This window comes from Hypanus sabinus, chromosome 11, assembly GCF_030144855.1.
Source record: "Hypanus sabinus isolate sHypSab1 chromosome 11, sHypSab1.hap1, whole genome shotgun sequence".
NCBI classification, from domain to species: Eukaryota; Metazoa; Chordata; class Chondrichthyes; order Myliobatiformes; family Dasyatidae; genus Hypanus; species Hypanus sabinus.
This window is the reverse complement of record NC_082716.1, coordinates 58,698,820-58,716,030: the sequence shown is the minus strand read 5'-3', so window position 1 is coordinate 58,716,030 and position 17,211 is coordinate 58,698,820. Positions and strand designations below refer to the sequence as shown.

Genomic DNA, 17,211 nt, shown 5'->3' with positions numbered 1-17,211 from the left:
GTTTCCAAATATCACTGCACTTCTTCCCACTTGCAAATTCTGCAGCAACTTCTGCATTGTGACAATACATGCAGTTAACACCAGTTTCTGTACAGTATTGTACATAAATATTTCTAGTAGCTGTATGTTCCTGACCTCATGAGCTTTCAGTGTAGCAGTTTCTACTGTTTCATTAAGCCATTCCACTTTAAATGAACTAGCAGTTCTTTTGCACTTCACACCCTTTGCTTCTATGGAATTTGATATAGTGAATCTAAAATTTCTAAAATAACAACAGTATAAGTAAGCCAGTTCTAAAATCTGCAGACAAATCATCGCGAACTCCATGTTGTCAACACTGTGCATCAGAAACCGGAAAAGGAGATATGATTGTGCACGATCGTGAAATATACATAACGTGCCAACAAGGTAGAGGGTGGCAACCTTTTGTGCGCAGTTTAAATTCCTTTATGCACAGACGTTAGAGGGAACATTGGGGCTGATACTATGTTTTTAAACAGATTCAAAATACTTCACACAAGAGACTTTTCAGGTGTGATTGCTATTATTGTTTCAGCATACACAGCAGTTAAAGAGCAAAGAACATTTTCATAACCTTAATGAGATGAATGGCAAGTTAAACTGTTTTAAATGATACTAACAAGATTCCCTGCCATTGGATCTGCTTAGATTGTGCAACTACCTATAGGTCTTGGAATAGTCCCTGTAATGATACTTAAAACAGTATAATATTTAATTGTGAACAGACAGTTTGACAGTTTCTCTGGATATAGTCATAAAGAATCACCAATCATATTAAAATGCCAGTGATTTTAGAGGGGACAGGGAGAATAACTGGGAAGGAAAAGAACTCCAACCCATTAACGCAAGTATGAGCACTTAAAAAAAAAATTCTGAGTGAAGGCAGCCAAAATTAGAAGCTCACTGAAATTCCTTATTCCTTTTTTTAAGTGCCTTTTTTTCCAAAATGTTCTTAGATAGTTTCTGAACATTAAACGGTTCGAAATTGTCAGAATTTTTTGCAACAGTGCCCTCTATTGACCAGTAACTTGTGCCTTATCTTGAATTCACTTCCAATTTTCCTTTCATCCTGCAGAGTTACATTTGAAGAAGATGGCTTTTGTCAGCCCTACAGGGGAATCGCCTGTGCAAGGTTCATTGCAAACAGCAGCATTTATGTGGACTCTCTACAGATGCAAGGAGAAATTGAAAACCAGATCACAGGTATAAGAAGTATAATAAATAAACTGTTCTTATATTCACACATGCTTATAGTTGCCACTTCTGCTTTCAAATTTTCAACAGTGCTGGTTAAAAATTTTCAGATGGTTTCTGGGATTTGCTTAGTTAGGAGAAGTGCTGATTCATAATGGTGTAGGTCCTATCATTACTAGTCAACTTCTAGTGTCTTGACCAGATGACCATTCTAAACATACAAGCCTAGATCACAGAACAAAACAAATTTAGATACAAGGCTAGAAAGCAAAGGTATACATATTCCTGCAGGTCTCATCGAAGAGCTAGCGTGAGTGAAAACCCGGGATGATTATTTCCACTTTCTTTATTCTGAAAAGTTTTTAATCAGTTTCAGGATTTCCCTTGCAATCTTAGTTGAGATATTAGATCCCAACAGAAAAACTCACTATGTATTGGTTTAAAAGTGTACGTAACGCCTTAGTTACACAATTATTAGTGCATATTCTCTAGTTATTTATAAAGGGGTAGTTGGATTATTTGTGAAAAATTAGTCAATTGAATAGATAATTCTATTGTTTTTTACAAAACGGAACATCATACATAAATGCATTTATGCTGATGAAGTTAGTAAAGAATCTCTGTAACTTCTAGTTTTTCATTTTCTTGACTCGGGCTCTGTGTTAATTTCTCCTGTCTGATGTAGTTACTGTTGTTGATTTGGAAAACTTAAAGCAATAAATTATCTTTCTTATTTGTTCTGCAGCTGCTTTCACAATGATTGGAACCTCAAATCACCTAACTGACCGTTGTTCTCAGTTTGCCATCCCTTCACTCTGTCATTTTGCATTCCCATACTGTGATGACACGTCGTCAATACCCAAACCTCGGGACCTTTGCAGGGATGAGTGTGAGATCCTGGAAAATGATCTGTGCAAGACTGAATATATCTTTGCCAGATCAAATCCTTTGATCCTAATGAGACTGAAGCTACCAAACTGTGAAGATCTCCCCATGCCCGACAGCCCGGAGGCAGCAAACTGCATGCGCATTGGAATTCCAATGGCAGAGCCTATAAATAAAAGTAAGTAAATTTGACTGAAGGACAATATTCATAAAGTGCTAGTTTTGACAGCTGTCTTCAGAATATTGCTTTTACATATTTTTCCATTAATATTTTGCTGTTTCACCCTTTTTGGAAGGCAGCAATTGATGTGAGCTTGAATCAGCTTAATAAACAACATGGAAGTTATCTCATTCAATTGCTATTCTTTAATAAGATAATGATCAGTATTACACCATCAGAATGATGCAGCTCTATAAAACTCTGGTTAGGCCACGCTTGGAGTACTGTGTCCAGTTCTGGTCACCTCACTATAGGGAGGATGTAGAAGCATTGAAAAGGGTACAGAGGAGATTTACCAGGATGCTGCCTGGTTTAGAGAGTATGCATTATGATGAGAGATTAAGGGAGCTAGGCAATATGAGAGGAGACATGATAGAGGTATACAAGATATTAAGAGGAACAGATAGAAGTCGACAGCCAGCACCTCTTCCCCAGGGCACCACTGCTCAATACAAGAGGACATGGCTTTAAGGTAAGGAAAGGGAAGTTCAAGGGGGATATTAGAGGAAGGTTTTTTTACTCCGAGAGTGGTTGGTGCGTGGAATGCACTGCCTGAGTCAGTGGTGGAGGCAGATACACTAGTGAAATTTAAGAGACTACTAGACAGGTATATGGAGGAATTTAAGGTGGGGGGTTATATGGGAGGCAGGGCTTAAGGGTCAGCACAATATAGTGGGCTGAAATGCCTGTACTGCACTGTACTATTTTATGTTCCAGAACTATTCCATCATGAAGGACACAATTAATGCTCCTGGTCTTGCAACACACAATGCATTGCAATCAGGGGTAGGCACCCTGACAAAATGCTTTCCTAACAACTCTGACTGAGGAGGAATTGAATTGAATTTACTTTCTTTCTTACATCCTTCACATTCATGAGGAGTAAAAGTAGTAAAATTCTTTGTTATATCTCTGTCTAAATGTGCAATGTGCAATCATAGTCGTTTATAATAATTTATAATAAATAGAACAGTCAATGTAACATAGAAATATACTCAAATCAGCGTGAGTTAATCAGTGGAAAAAGCTTTCCCGGAACCTGTTGGGCCTGGATGGTAGCAGCTGGAATAAATTGTAGCTGGGGTAACTCGGATCCCCAGCCACAATCTATACATCTGACACCACTGTGTCAGAGAGATGACTTCTTCCCTGTAAACCATCTCGTTATTGAGATTAGGCCAATCAATGTAGTGTTGTCGGCAAATTTAATTAGCAAGTTAGAGCTGTGGGTGGTGACACGGTGATTGGTATACAGGGAGTAAAGGGAGGACTTAGTACACAGCCCCGAGGGGCTCCTATGTTGAGAGTCAGAGGGGTGGTGGTGAGGGAGTCCATTCTTACTACCTGCCAGCAATCTAACAAGAAGTCCAGGATTCAGCTGCACAAGGCAGGGTCAAGACCAAGGTCTCTGAGCTTCCTGTCAAGCCTGGATGGAATTACAGACAGACATTATTGATCCCGAGGGAAATTGGGATTCGTTACAGCCGTGCCAACCAGGAATAGTGTAGAAATATAGCAATAAAAAACCATAAATAATTAAATAATAATAATTTAATGATATGGTGTTGAATGCTGAACTGTGGTCCAAGAACAGCATTCTCACATAAGCATCCTTCTTCTCCAGATGAGACTGAGATTGATTATGTTTTTAGCACAGCTCAAGACTAACTGCTTAAGCTATCAGAGACCTTGAGTTAGTTCCTGCTGTGCATAGTTTGGTACAACACAAAATGATGCTCCTCTAGGGAATTAGTACTGGGTGCCTCGGTCAAATAGTTATAGATTAAATATGAAGTAAATAGGGGGTTGCCTTCGAACAAGTAGAAAACAAGAGATACTGTTCTGTTCTCTGCTAACATAAACGTGGAATGCTCACCTGCACATTCTTTTGCATTCTTGTCAGTTTCCTCTACATCCTCAGCCCTTTCCTAAGTGTAGTCAGTGGCCCCTTTTGAGAACACTGTTTTGTGGACAGTAACTAGCCTCGTTGCATATGTGGTAATGAGCTACAACAAACTCTTTTACCACAACAGGCCAATGGTGTCTTTACAGCAGGGACAGATGTATGGCTATCAAGGGCTCGACGTGGCCTTTATGAATCTGGGGCTTTTCCAGTTTCACTGTTGACACCAGCTGAGGTCAGCACAAATTAGGGAGTGGTCTTAAGAATCTTACTAGTTTATAATTGGGTTGTAAGTTGATTAGTTCATCTGGAAAACGGCATGAATTCCTGCTAAGTCTTTTTGCTGAGAATTGTTTTATTTATACCTGCAGATCACAAATGTTTTAACATCAGTGGTAACGACTACCGTGGTACAGTGAGTGTGACCAAATCAGGGCGGCAGTGCCAGCCATGGAACTCCCAATATCCACATAGTCATTCATATACAGCTGTTAAATATCCTGAACTCAATGGTGGCCATTCCTATTGCCGGAACCCAGGAAATCACAAGGATGCTCCATGGTGCTTTACACTGGATGAAGCTGTTAAATTGGAGTTGTGTGAAATTCCTCTCTGTGGTAAGGATCACCAATTTAAATTTCTTAAGTTGACTCCAGATATGGTGCAATAAATCAGAGTACTTAATCTTATTCTCATGTTCTGAAAGGAAATCTAGAACTAGGGAGCATAGACTGTGGATAAATGGCTACCTATTTAAAATGAGCTGGAATTTCATGACTGAGAGCTGTGAATCTATGGACATTTCCTCTTCAGAGAGCTGTGGAGAATCTGTCATTAAGTTAGATTGAGCCTGGGATAGAGAAAATTGTAGATTTTAGAAGAATTGTAGATTTTAGACAGATCCACAGTCTTGAGGGACTGAGTGGCCTTGAATAGACAAACAATCGTTGATATGGTACACCATAACCAACCAAGCCATCTAATTGCCATTTGTGGAACCTTGCTGGTCACAAGTTGATTGCCTCGTCTCTCTAAATTTTTTTCTTATTGGAGTATGCTATATTGTATTTTGTTTTTAAAGCATTCTAACTTTTTCATGCTAACCAGATTCCAATGAAAGCAACAAGATGGAAATTCTGTATATCCTGGTCCCCAGTGTGGCAATTCCTCTGGCAATTGCTCTTTTGTTCTTCTTTATCTGTATTTGTCGTAATAATCAAAAGGCATCGACTCCTGTCAATCAAAGACAGCCAAAACCCATGCGAGGCCAAAATGTTGAAATGTCCATGCTCAGTGCATACAAACCGAAGGTAAGAAATGTTTATTTTAACATTTATGTATTTTCCCACCATTACACTTTTGCACAACGATTTTACTTCCATCTACTTTATCAGTTCTTGTCCTTACTGTGAACTCTACCTTGACTTAACCACATGTGCAATAATAAGAAACTTTTCCCAAGAAATTTCTGTACTATTCCAATTTTACCTACAATATGTCACAGCAAATCAGTGGAAAGTCTTATCATACACATTAAGAGTGTTCTGTCACAATTCACCAGAACAACCCAAGTGATTGAGAGCAGGTTTTAAGAAATTCCCTTTCATTAAAGTGCCTCAGAAGTATAGCCAACATCCATTTCATTGATCCTTAATATACATTTCCACTCATAGTGTTAATAGCTTTTGCACTCATGTATAATGTGGAACTTCGACATATTTTGCTCTCTGAAGCATTTGGGTAGTGGGTGGGAAGTTAACCAAAAAGATGTAAGGTTATGATTGAGACCACTAGGGGGCAATATCTGCACTGATGTACTGAAATTGAAAATATTGATCATTGTTAGCCCATCATTTGCTTCTGTTGGTCTTTTACAGAAACTAATTAATATTTGATTAATTTAAATTAAATTCTTTGTTTCAGGTGGCTTGATTGACAGTTGGTTTGTTGATGATTACAGTTGTAGTAATCATTTGACAGAAGAATGTTGTATTATTCTGCAAGAAACGTTGTTATACAGTATCTGAGAATTGTGTCCCAGTGGAAAAAAAACACACCATGTAATGAGTATCATGTAGTCTACCACATAATTGCAGAAAACACATTCAATGTATATATGTTGTAAAAATAGAAATTATTTTCCAGTCTCTGCTGGAAAGATACTGAAACAGTGCAGGGTTTCTCCTGGCATTTGCAGCATACTACACAATGACACCAGTCAGTTTATTTTAACATTTGCATTTCTGCTGGTCCAAAGTACATGGCACTCTGGGACCATCTCATGGCTTAGGAACTGGATATCAGCAATCAGGTGGAAACTAAAACTCATTTCCATGTATTTGAAGATATTGAGGAAACCCTAAAATAAGGAGGGGTAACTGGAGCTAAATTTAAAATATCTTATGGGCTTTTACAAAGCGTCTTTTGGAAATTAATGATGCCCATCTGTATATTCAGTTGTGTTTTACTCACAAGCAGTATTCTGCATTGTTATGTTTTACAGAAATTGGTTTAGAATTTATACTGTCAAATACCTAAGTGAAGGATACAAATCAAAGCTGTTAAACAGAGATGTAACCAAGATTCGTAATTTCTGTCATATTGGGAACCTTTCAGTAATACTATACTGAGTGGAGTAGTTTGGGATGTGATAATCCTGAGCTCAATAATACTTTTGATGTTAAATTATCAGTCTTGTTCCCGGTTACTGATGTGCATTGGCATGTAAATCAATGTGAAATGGTGGGCAAAGAATAAACGATATCCTTGGATTTAACAGTCAGCTAATAGTTTCTCCATCATATTTCTTATCATAAATATTAAAACATTTGTGACTAAGGATCTGCAATAAACGTATCAGTATCACCTTCCTTTGATTCCTTAGTAACAGAAAATTGATATAGAATGGAATGATTCAGTTTGTGAAATTGCTATCTTGATGACTTTGAAGAGATTCTTCTTCTGGGCCATGCACCCTGGACAGTTGTTTTTATCAGCTCTCTTCCCGCTTTTCCTGAAATGACTGACTCTTGTTGGAATACAGGTCCACAGGTGCTGTCAGCATTTCAGTGCCTAACCCCAGTGAGCTTTCTTCATGGCTGAGCCTAGATGGTAAACAGTTTGACTGAGGGGCCCATCACAGCTGCCTTCAAAGCCTGCTCCTTCCCAACGTCCACACCCAGAAGTGGGAATACTGGATGATTTTATCTCTCCTCCTGACATCTCCAGCATTTAGGCAAATAACAATACATTTGCATTGCTCAAGCTAAATTCAACATATTTTCAATCAGCCTACTCTGGGATAAATCGGTAAAGCTCTTGTTCTTCCTCTGAAGCTCTTGATTGGTTGCAATTGATCACTACCTACCGAAACAGCCAACTATTCACCATGCTACTCCAATTGTGAGCCAACAAGGGAAAGGCTGTTTGTACAACTGAAGAGTCGCCATAGTAGTGCTGTTTCCCTATTTTACATTGTCTGATGTCCTGATAGTCAAGACTTTTTTTGAATGAAATGCCCAGAATTCTATAGGTCTCTCAGCACTTCATTAGACTCACCCAGCACGTTGCTCTGAAAACAGTCAACACTTACTTACACAGCGTCTGACGTGCACTCTTCACTGGGGGTGCTCATTGCCGACACTTGGGCTGAAGCAGAGAAAGAATCTCATTTTCTGACCGCAGACCTCTCATATCTGATAACCCCAAAACTTTAACTGAAAGTAATCAGTTCTGTGAGAACCCTAAAATGCTAATAATGGATGGCTATTACAGAGTTTGCATCTCATATCTTTTTGGAGGGGATAAAAAACCAAATCATATGACTGTCTGATGCAACTCTTCATTTAAAAAAAAAGTATCTTCTTGTATCGTTAGCCTTGTTTCAGGGTACAATAAAGTGTTTGGATAATAATGCAATTAGTTTAAAATGCCAACAAGATAAAGGAAGTACACATTCCCAGGTATGGGGAATCTGCTCATGCTGTGTGGGCCAGGCTTTAATGCCTGATTCTATCTTGACTGCTTGAGATGAGAATCGTTTACACTGTTTGGTCAGTTGTGCTTTAACAAGCAATTTAGTGTCAGATTTAATAATACTATGACATATTCCCAAGGAAATGTAGTCAGCAAGCTATCTAAAATAAGTTTTTAAAAGATGAATCCTGTCCTAATGGTTATGTATCATGTTTCAACAGTATAACATGGGCTTAAATGACCCTCTGTCTGTTGAAATTTCATATCAACACTTGTAGTATTATGTCTGCAACATAAATCAATTAATTTCTGCCAGTGTAAATTATCCTGACATCTTTTATATGTCTTGCAATGTCATCACTGAGCTGAAGAGGAGGCATCCAATAATGATTCAGAGCAGAAACTGTTACAAAAACTGGGGAAGAGATTTTTCCTTATCAGATTCACTGTTGGAAATTTGAGCTTTAAAACCTAAACATTCTTGTACTTCACTTGCAAAATTTAGTTCTGTCAATCAGGCTGCATCCATTATAGTGCTGAGGACTTATATTTGTTTGTTTATTTCCTCTCTTTCCTTGGATCTTGCGCATTGCTGACAATTCTGTGACTGATAGAGGTGAGGGTGAGTGATCCTTGGTCATCTTCACAGTTTTCTGCTCAACCCTCAATAAAACTGCTGTTGGGAAATTTGTGTAGACTATTGATGCAAAACCATATCAGACAATCTTCAATGCAGTGCTAAACAAGTGATGGGGAATACTGCATATTTTTAGAGGCCAAGTTTCCTTCTGTTTCATGTGAAAGCTTTGATTCTTGCCAGGGTATTGATATATTACAGTCTTTCCTGGGTTCTGGGGTTTGAAGGATCCCTTATGCTGATTGTGCGGAAGTGAGTAGAACTGGCAAAAGATCATCATTAAATCCTGGATGTAGTAGCAGCCAAGACATTTTTTTGCAAGTCTCTAATTCAACATCATGATGTCAAAAGCACGCCATCTTCCAGATAGTCCTTTCAATTAAGTTATCATCACTTAATATATAAGACAAAGTATCTTTTCCCTTCCAGTTTCCTTTATTGTCTCCAGTTCAATTGACAGTCCAAACTGAGATGTATTCATTTTGACATCTCAGCTGTGGATGTGCATCAACTGATTTGAGTCTGCTGCAGCTAAAAAGTTTTTTCCCGCTCTTCACCAGGTTCATCAGCTATCCATGTTGAGCTTCTAATAATAAATGCCGGAATTTCTAATTTATTGTCAGGAAAAGTCAAATTTACTGTTTGAAAGAAACCATCTGCTTTCTACCTCCCCATGACAATGCACATCTGTGTCTCATAATTTTTGGGAATTTTCATTTGAAATTCACATTCTTCATTGTGATACTTTTCTTAACCCTCAGAGAGAAAGATTAACCCACTTTTGTCCTCTAATTCTAATCTTAATAATGTTGGCAAAGAGCCACCATCCAACATCGGGTTATATCCCTGCCAGAAATGTCAGTTTCCTGCATCCTATGGTCTTCTGAGGCTCCTGCTTTGACAGCAGCTTTATCATTGTCCATTGCATGTTTGCATTAGGATTTAACCAAGTCCTACATCATCTCTTCAATCATTTTTACTCATGGACCGCCTTTCCTCTGCTTTGAAATTTCCGCTAGTTTAATGCATCTTTTGCCCTTTAACTGATTTCATACCGTTCTCATATTTTCCACTGTTATTGGAGCTGCTCTTAATTGTCCATGCTCTGTATAATTTAAGAGTTTTGACCTCATGACCGCAACTTAACTGCATTTTGGCATGGCCATTCTATTGATCGTCCTGCTGTCTACATTATGTATTATAGGGCTCCACTCTTGGAGTCTTTAAACTATTTCAAAACTAGTTCTGTTAAAAAAAAGTATTGTTACGTGACCTGCCTAAACATTGTTCCATTTATTGTTTATCAAATTTTGTTTAAATTATTACATGGGCAATCAATAGCTCATCACCTGACTTTGTTATCAATTTCAGGGTTTTCTCACTACTGTATTCTCTTCTCAAGACTCCCATCCTCACTGTCCACTCCTTATAAGTTTAACAACATAGTTTTCGGTATGCTTTCATGTCATACACTATTCATACTTTAAATCTACAGACATCTCTCAGAATAGTAACTGACTCATTACCTCTTGATCTCCTTTGTTCCCTAAAGTGAGACAATGAAAGTCTTGTTCCTTTCTATGTTTTTTTTCTCACTAGTCTAACCAGCAGCTGTCACCTCCTCTTTCTGGTAGATCCACACACTTCATCCATCAGCATTACGGGATTCTCTTGCTGTGAGTTCAAATAGAATTCCCATCTCTTCTGTTGCTTAAGCTGCCTCCAGGAAGTCTGGTTTCAGTTTTTTACTTTAGACCCTTCTTTTTGTCTCAACATCTCTCAAGTCTTATAAAGTTCAGGCATATCCCAAAAGTGATTACTGCTTCTGTATCTGTATCTGAGGTTGTTATAGCACCTGCCTCACACTTAAAAGATTTAATAAAAATCCTGTTTTTATTTGAAGAACTGTACCACTCTTCAAAACCTTGAGTCTTTTTCCCTGCATTGCAGGATTGCCTTTATCACCAATTTATTCTCTAATGAACTTCCTTGCTTTATTTTGCATTAAAAATATTCTGTTTCTTTCTTTTTCCTTTCCATATTATTACAGTTGAATTCAAAACTTTTTCTCAAACTCGTACAAGAGTTTTAGCTCCTTCAATCTTCCCCATTTCCAGTAATCCTCACACTGTTACAAGCTGAACTTCATATGATCCAATTTTGATTTATCTTCATTTTCAATCTTCCTGGACTTCCTCTTACAAATTTTAAACTTGCTTTTCTGATTCTCAATTAAAAGCAAATCAGTAAAATGGTGCATTCTGCGATCACTTGGAGTTCTTCCAGCTGTAATTAACTAACTTACTATTGACTGAGACTGAACAAGATCTTCTTGAGTCTGAGATGAAGTAATATGTCCTGTGAACTGTTTAATGACTATTTATTGGACATCGTATTGAGAGCACAGGTGAGTAAACACTTCATATACACTCTTCAGTTCTTTAGTGAAGACTAAAATGAAACAGCAAGAGTTCGAAAAGAAAGGTAATTCCATTTGTCCTGATGCTTCCTGTCAGCAGTGCTTGAGTAAATGTGGAAAACACTTTGACAAATTGACTTTATCTCTGTAGCATAGTCACTCTGAGATTGGGTAATTGGAAATGCTGAAGTTGATGAATACAAATGTGCATCTCACCCCTGTAACACAACAGACAAGTTTCTGATCATAAAGGTTTATATTTTGATGGCACCTAAAGATTGATGCAATAAGAATTCAACTTCCTTAGGAGACAAGAGCTGGAAGTGTGAAAATTGGGCTAATTTTGTTCCTGGACTGGCAGTATTGATATAATAGATATTGGGCTCAAATTTTCTGCGACCAAAGGGAATGATGTTGTGCCAAGAAAATGAGAGCAAAATTCACTCAAATTATTAGCAGAGAAAATACAAAAGAAAGCCCAGAAGAAAAGAAATTCAAGCTTTTCTTTGGACAGTGTTTGGATGTGTTTTTTTTTCAGTGCCACACCTAAGAAAATCATTTTTTTTCTCTGGTGGAACTACTTAATGATTATTTCTGGACCAAATTATGCTACACTGGAAATTGACCAGGTGCTCCTTTTTGTGAATAATACTTATGTGAGTGAGGCAAGTTATGCTTCAGACATGCAATGGCTGCAATGTGAGTTTATATTACTGATGAGGAGATTTGTCCATGTGCTTCTAAAGCAAGCCTATCATTAGGCACTCTCGGAATAACCACTTTTTTTTATTGCACTGGATTCTATAGGCACCTTAGGGTGCCTCCCTAAGCAGCCCATAGCTTGATGCTGGAGTAGTTCCTTTAATAAATTTACTTATATATTCTCTTTGGGGCCTGCTAATTCCTCTTCCTCACCCCTGTCGCCACTATGCTGATTGTCACCTTAAGCAAACTCCCCTACTCACTACATAACCTTTTACTTTATTTTTCCAACATAATTCACTCCCAAACTTTACCTTTGTTGTGACCCAGTCCTTTGTCATGAACCTCCCAGCCTGCATCTCTTGTCCCCAGTCTTCCAAAGAGCTCTTGTCTCCTTCTGCCAGCCTCTTGTTTCCACAATAATCTACAGTGGTATCTGCACCCAAGTCCACTCCAGCCAATTTTCTGGACTTGCTGCTGTTTTCCTTTGTGTGCTTTACAATGGCCTAATGCTCCAAGTTAAGGCCTCTCTCCTATGTAAGGTCCATTTAGTTGCTGCCAACACCCCTTGGGCCTCAGATACAGTTGAACTTTGCAGGACCAGGCCCAGAACCACCCCTGTAAAGTAATTTCCAGACTTGTATGTTTAGTAACTTTGATGTATGTATATGTGTTCAGTCATAATCTCATAGATTTTGACATTGTTATTTAAATTATCTATTAACTGAGATTCTCACTATTACATCCTCTTCTATTACTGTGAGGTAGTTCTACTCTGAAATGAGTTCCATCTATAATTTCTCTTAACAGTTTTTGTTTTACAATTCTCTTGATTATTGTGCCTGATTCATACTCCTTCAAAAGCCATCAGCGGTAACCTAGTATTTCATCTAAATGGCTGTTGTTCAAATTAACCACCTCAGTGGTGTTGACAATCTGTTTGACTGCACATGCAATAAGTGCTGAGACTTGCCCTTTTTCCATGGCCAGAAAGCATACTTTGCGCTAGAATAATGAACAGCACCCTTAGCCGACTTTCGTTTTCTTTCTCTTCTCCTACCCAGGAGAACGGAGGCTAATTGAGTAACCCATGGCTGCTCCAGCTGAAATTGCCCAACAGAATGAATAAAGTCTAAAGTTATTCCTGATCTGTAGGTCTCAAGTTTTGTCATTTCACATCCTCACTTACAGAATGCAAGCTTAATCGTATAGAATTTTATTTTCTGTGTAAAAGATAAGAGATGATAAGTTTTTTTAAAAAAAATTAAAGTTACATATAAACAGTTTATATTTCAGTTTCTTTTAAAAGGAGAATCCAGTGAAGATCCAGGGAACAAAAAAACATAATGGAATATGGGCTCTTTAATTGTTCCTTTTTTGAAACACAGTAAATGAAACCCAGACTTGCACAGTACTTAACATAAGTGGTTTTTCAAGAAAGAGGGAGAGAAAATGAAGAAATCTGGGCCGTCTGGAGTCAGTTGTTTTTCTTCCACTGAGTTCAGTTTATCTTGGCTGGGAACCGAGTGTGTATCTTTCGTTTGCTGTACAGTTTGATCGGCTGAGTACAAGACCAGTCTGTCAAACAAAAACAAGCAGATTTGCTGCCTCCTGTTGAGATGTAAGTTTTCTTGGATCTCTAAAGTTATGGCTCCTCTTTTCTCTTTTGATAGTCATCCAGTATCGGTGTGAAGAGACAAAAATAAAATCCACCAGGAGTCATGGAGAGGTCAATTTTCTTTTATTACTGGGTATATAATATAGTGTATGTCAGCTTAAAACAACATTGCCCTTGAGGATTTGCTCGTAATACAGACCATCTGTGCACTTATAATGAAACTTTATTTCCTGCCATTGCTATGCAATGCATGGGTTCGTTTTTCAAATCTGTTGCAGCTTTGGAAGGATCTTAATGGTGTTTATTAAGTGGCAGAGCCTCTAGTACTCTTAAAACAAGATTCTGAGTTATGAGGTGCTGCTAGAAGCACAGTGTGTGTTTTTCATTTTTTTTAAAGCCACCTATTACAAGTTAGTTTAATATGGGCTATTTTGGAAAAGCCTACTCAAAGTCACTTGAGAGGTTAATGCCTCTGCTTGCTTTTCTCTTTTTTTTCCTGACAGCATAGTAGTTCTGAGCAAACCATCAGTTTTGAAAGAGTAAAAATTCCAACAGTACACTCCCAGTGCAGAGTGCCTAAACCTGCTGAGAACGTAGCTCAGGAGACCCTGTGTTCATAGCTCCCAATTTTCCACCTGTTAATTTTTGCAAGTGACAAATTATATGCCATTAGCACCATTTCCCATGACTTGCACCACTGATGGGTGAGGGTCCACACAATCAGAGAATGTAAATGTCAATGTTTTGATCTATATAATCTTTGTTTTGCTTCTTTCTGGCTGAAGTATCACAGCTGGAATGTAAATATGTTCTTTGTTAAATACTTGACAACTGTTCTTGAATCTCTTGCATTAAAGTTAGTATGGTCATTACAGCCCCCTTTAGAAGCTCAGAGATTAAACATCTTTCTTGCTTTAGGTTATAGTGAGTCATAGAAATCAGCAAATCCTGGGTGATCCTTGGCCTTTTCCAAGCCAGCTGATTTCCATCTGGGTTGTCTGCAAGTTTTGTAATGTCTTTGATCAGAAAAAAAGGAAGACGAGTTCAGTCCTCCTGCTCCTGATCACTCTAAAATATCTTAGATTGTTAGTACTGTTATGTTTTATAACTCCAAAACATAAAACTAATTACAAGGAAGAGATTGGAGCCCAGGAGAATGAGTCTTAGTTTTGAAGTTACTTTAAGTGAGGAGCACGCTTATGATGTGGTGACAGCCTGATGACGTATGCCATTTATGTACTTTTACATATAACCTGTAATTAATTATTTAAACAAATGCTTAAACAATTATACATATATACCATATTACTCAAATATTAAATACACAATACTTCTTCCTGTTTAGCTTTAAACTCCAACTCAATGTACAATGCATCTCAACTATATATAATATACTATGTAACTACTATATAGACATCTAGAGCACAATAAATTATTTATTTGTCCCATACAGGCCTAAAGATTTAATTTCTGTGGAGGCTTTCTTATTCTTATGGGATAATGTCTTTCCTGACGGGGTGAGGGATGGGATCACTCTGCTTGGCAGGTGAGACTTGTGGCTGTGAAACAATCTCAGGTTCTGGGGTCTCCTCTGTAGCGTTTATAGGAGCTGATTCTGGGTTTGCAGTAAGTCTTTCTGACAGCTCTGGATACCCTTCATCTGGACATGTTAGCATGCCGAATAGTGCATGGCAGACTTCACTGGGTAATGTGAATCATAAACTGTGAGTACAGTGTCTGACGTCACCATGTCCTTTAGCTTTTGGAAACCCACCTCACACTGCTTTGTCCAATGCCATTTCTTCCTGATCTGCAGTAATAAGTTCAAGGGGTGGAGCACTGTAGCCAGGTTTGGCAGGAACCTAATTGACAAATGCTGAAAAGGACTGTAGCTGTGGCTCATCCTTTGGACTTGGGGCATCCACCATTGCCCGAATTTTCTCAGCACACTTGTGAATTCCTTGTGCATCGATGGTATCATCACAGTAAATAATGCTTGGTTTAAAGAATTCACACATTACATTGTGCTCTGAGCCCATAATCTTATTTTTTTTAAACTGTCCTGAGAACTTGAAGATGTTTCTTGTCATCCATACTGGTAACAATGATGTATTTCCAGGTAACACTGAGTACCTGAGCAGCCTTGTGGCATCTGGCACTTTGGACTCTAATTTATCCTTAATATGAGCACATCTATATAAAATTCTGTCACAGCAAAGCAGCATCCATCATCAGGGACAATCACAACCCAGGACATGCCCTTTTCTTGCAGCTGCCATCAGGAAGAAGGTACATGAGTCTCAGGACCCTCGTCACCATGTTCAGGAACAGTTACCTCCCTTCAGCCATCACGCTCTTGAACTTTTGGTTTACTTGCCCCATCATCAAAATGTTCCCACTACCAATGGACTCAGTTTTAAAAAAATCAAAAAAACATAGGATAATATGTTTATATCCCTCATGCCAATGGGTCATGAGCACTTGCTCGAGACAGCCTTGATGTTAGAAGTGGCACAGGGTTGACATGCAGGGGCTTTGAAGTGGGAATTATACTTTCTTGCTGTTTCATTGATTAGCCCACTACCTTCTGAAGGGCTCAACAATGACTTCCGGTGTCCCAGAGTCACCCCCATCCCCATTGTGTCTTCCCACTCTCTTAATGTATCTTGGAGCCTAGGAGAGGTCTTTTTGCTTGATCCAAAGCCAGTGACTGTCTCTATTGTGGCTCTGATAGTTTGCTGTAGAATCTGACCATGGATACCTAGCTCCTTCAGCAACTTGATGGTGGATGTGGCTATAAATTCCCTACAACCCACTTTCACAGGACAAACTGATCTTCCAGCCCCATTGCTGAGCTTCAGCTGCCAGGTCTTCATAAGTGCAGTCTCTTACCCTGATATGCTTCAGCCACTGAATCCTCCAACAGGATGTGAGTTCCAAAATGTAGGCAATCTGTAATGAATTAGACCAGAGAACAAGTCTGGCCTACAGTTGGTGGTAGCAATTTCTGGTGGAAAGGTGAGTTGTTTATGATATCCTCCAACATTTTCCAGTCAAGGACCATGTTCATCTGTCCTGTTTCTGGCTTAGGAGGGAGATCTGTTTTCCCTTCCTCCCAGACAAATACTGCTGGTGTCAGAGCATTAGTAATTCTAGGGGGCAAGGAATTGGTTGCTGTCCTCTTGGTCTCAATTGCCACTGCCAAACTCTTCAAAGACCTGGTTGTGACACCACATGTATCTGCCCTCTGAGAGGCTGGTTTGGCAGCTTGCCAGGATATGCTTCACTTGCCCCACCATTGAAATGTTCCCACGACTAATGAACTCACTTTCAGGGACTCTTCAACTCATGTTTTTGATATTTATTGCTTATGTATATTATTATTTCTTCTTTTAGCATTAGCACAGTTTATTTTCTGCATTTTGGTTGAAAGCCCAGTTGGGTGGTCTTTAATTGATTATGATATAGCTATTATTCTGTAGATTTGTTGAGTGTGCCCTCAAGAAACTGAATCTCAGGGTTGTATATGGTATTTTGATAATAAAATTTACTTAGTACTTTGATATGTCTAAGTTTTCCATTGCCATCATTAAGCACAGATGTGGCATCATCTAGTACCTTTCTCAATTTGCTTTCA

General features: G+C 38.5%; 1 protein-coding gene across 3 annotated transcripts in view; it reads left to right on the top strand.

Moving 5' to 3' along the window:
• Positions 1-17,211, top strand: part of ror1 (receptor tyrosine kinase-like orphan receptor 1) — a 275,776-nt gene that overhangs the window by 251,695 nt on the left and 6,870 nt on the right. For 2 of the 3 annotated variants that reach the window (XM_059984410.1, XM_059984409.1), the window contains exons 5-8: positions 1,097-1,224; positions 1,961-2,278; positions 4,595-4,840; positions 5,331-5,533. In XM_059984410.1, the coding sequence (XP_059840393.1) occupies positions 1,097-1,224; positions 1,961-2,278; positions 4,595-4,840; positions 5,331-5,533 (895 nt within the window). Of the gene's footprint in view, positions 1-1,096; positions 1,225-1,960; positions 2,279-4,594; positions 4,841-5,330; positions 5,534-6,146; positions 6,614-17,211 lie in introns of those variants that run through there. The other variant, XM_059984411.1, reaches the window with a different exon arrangement.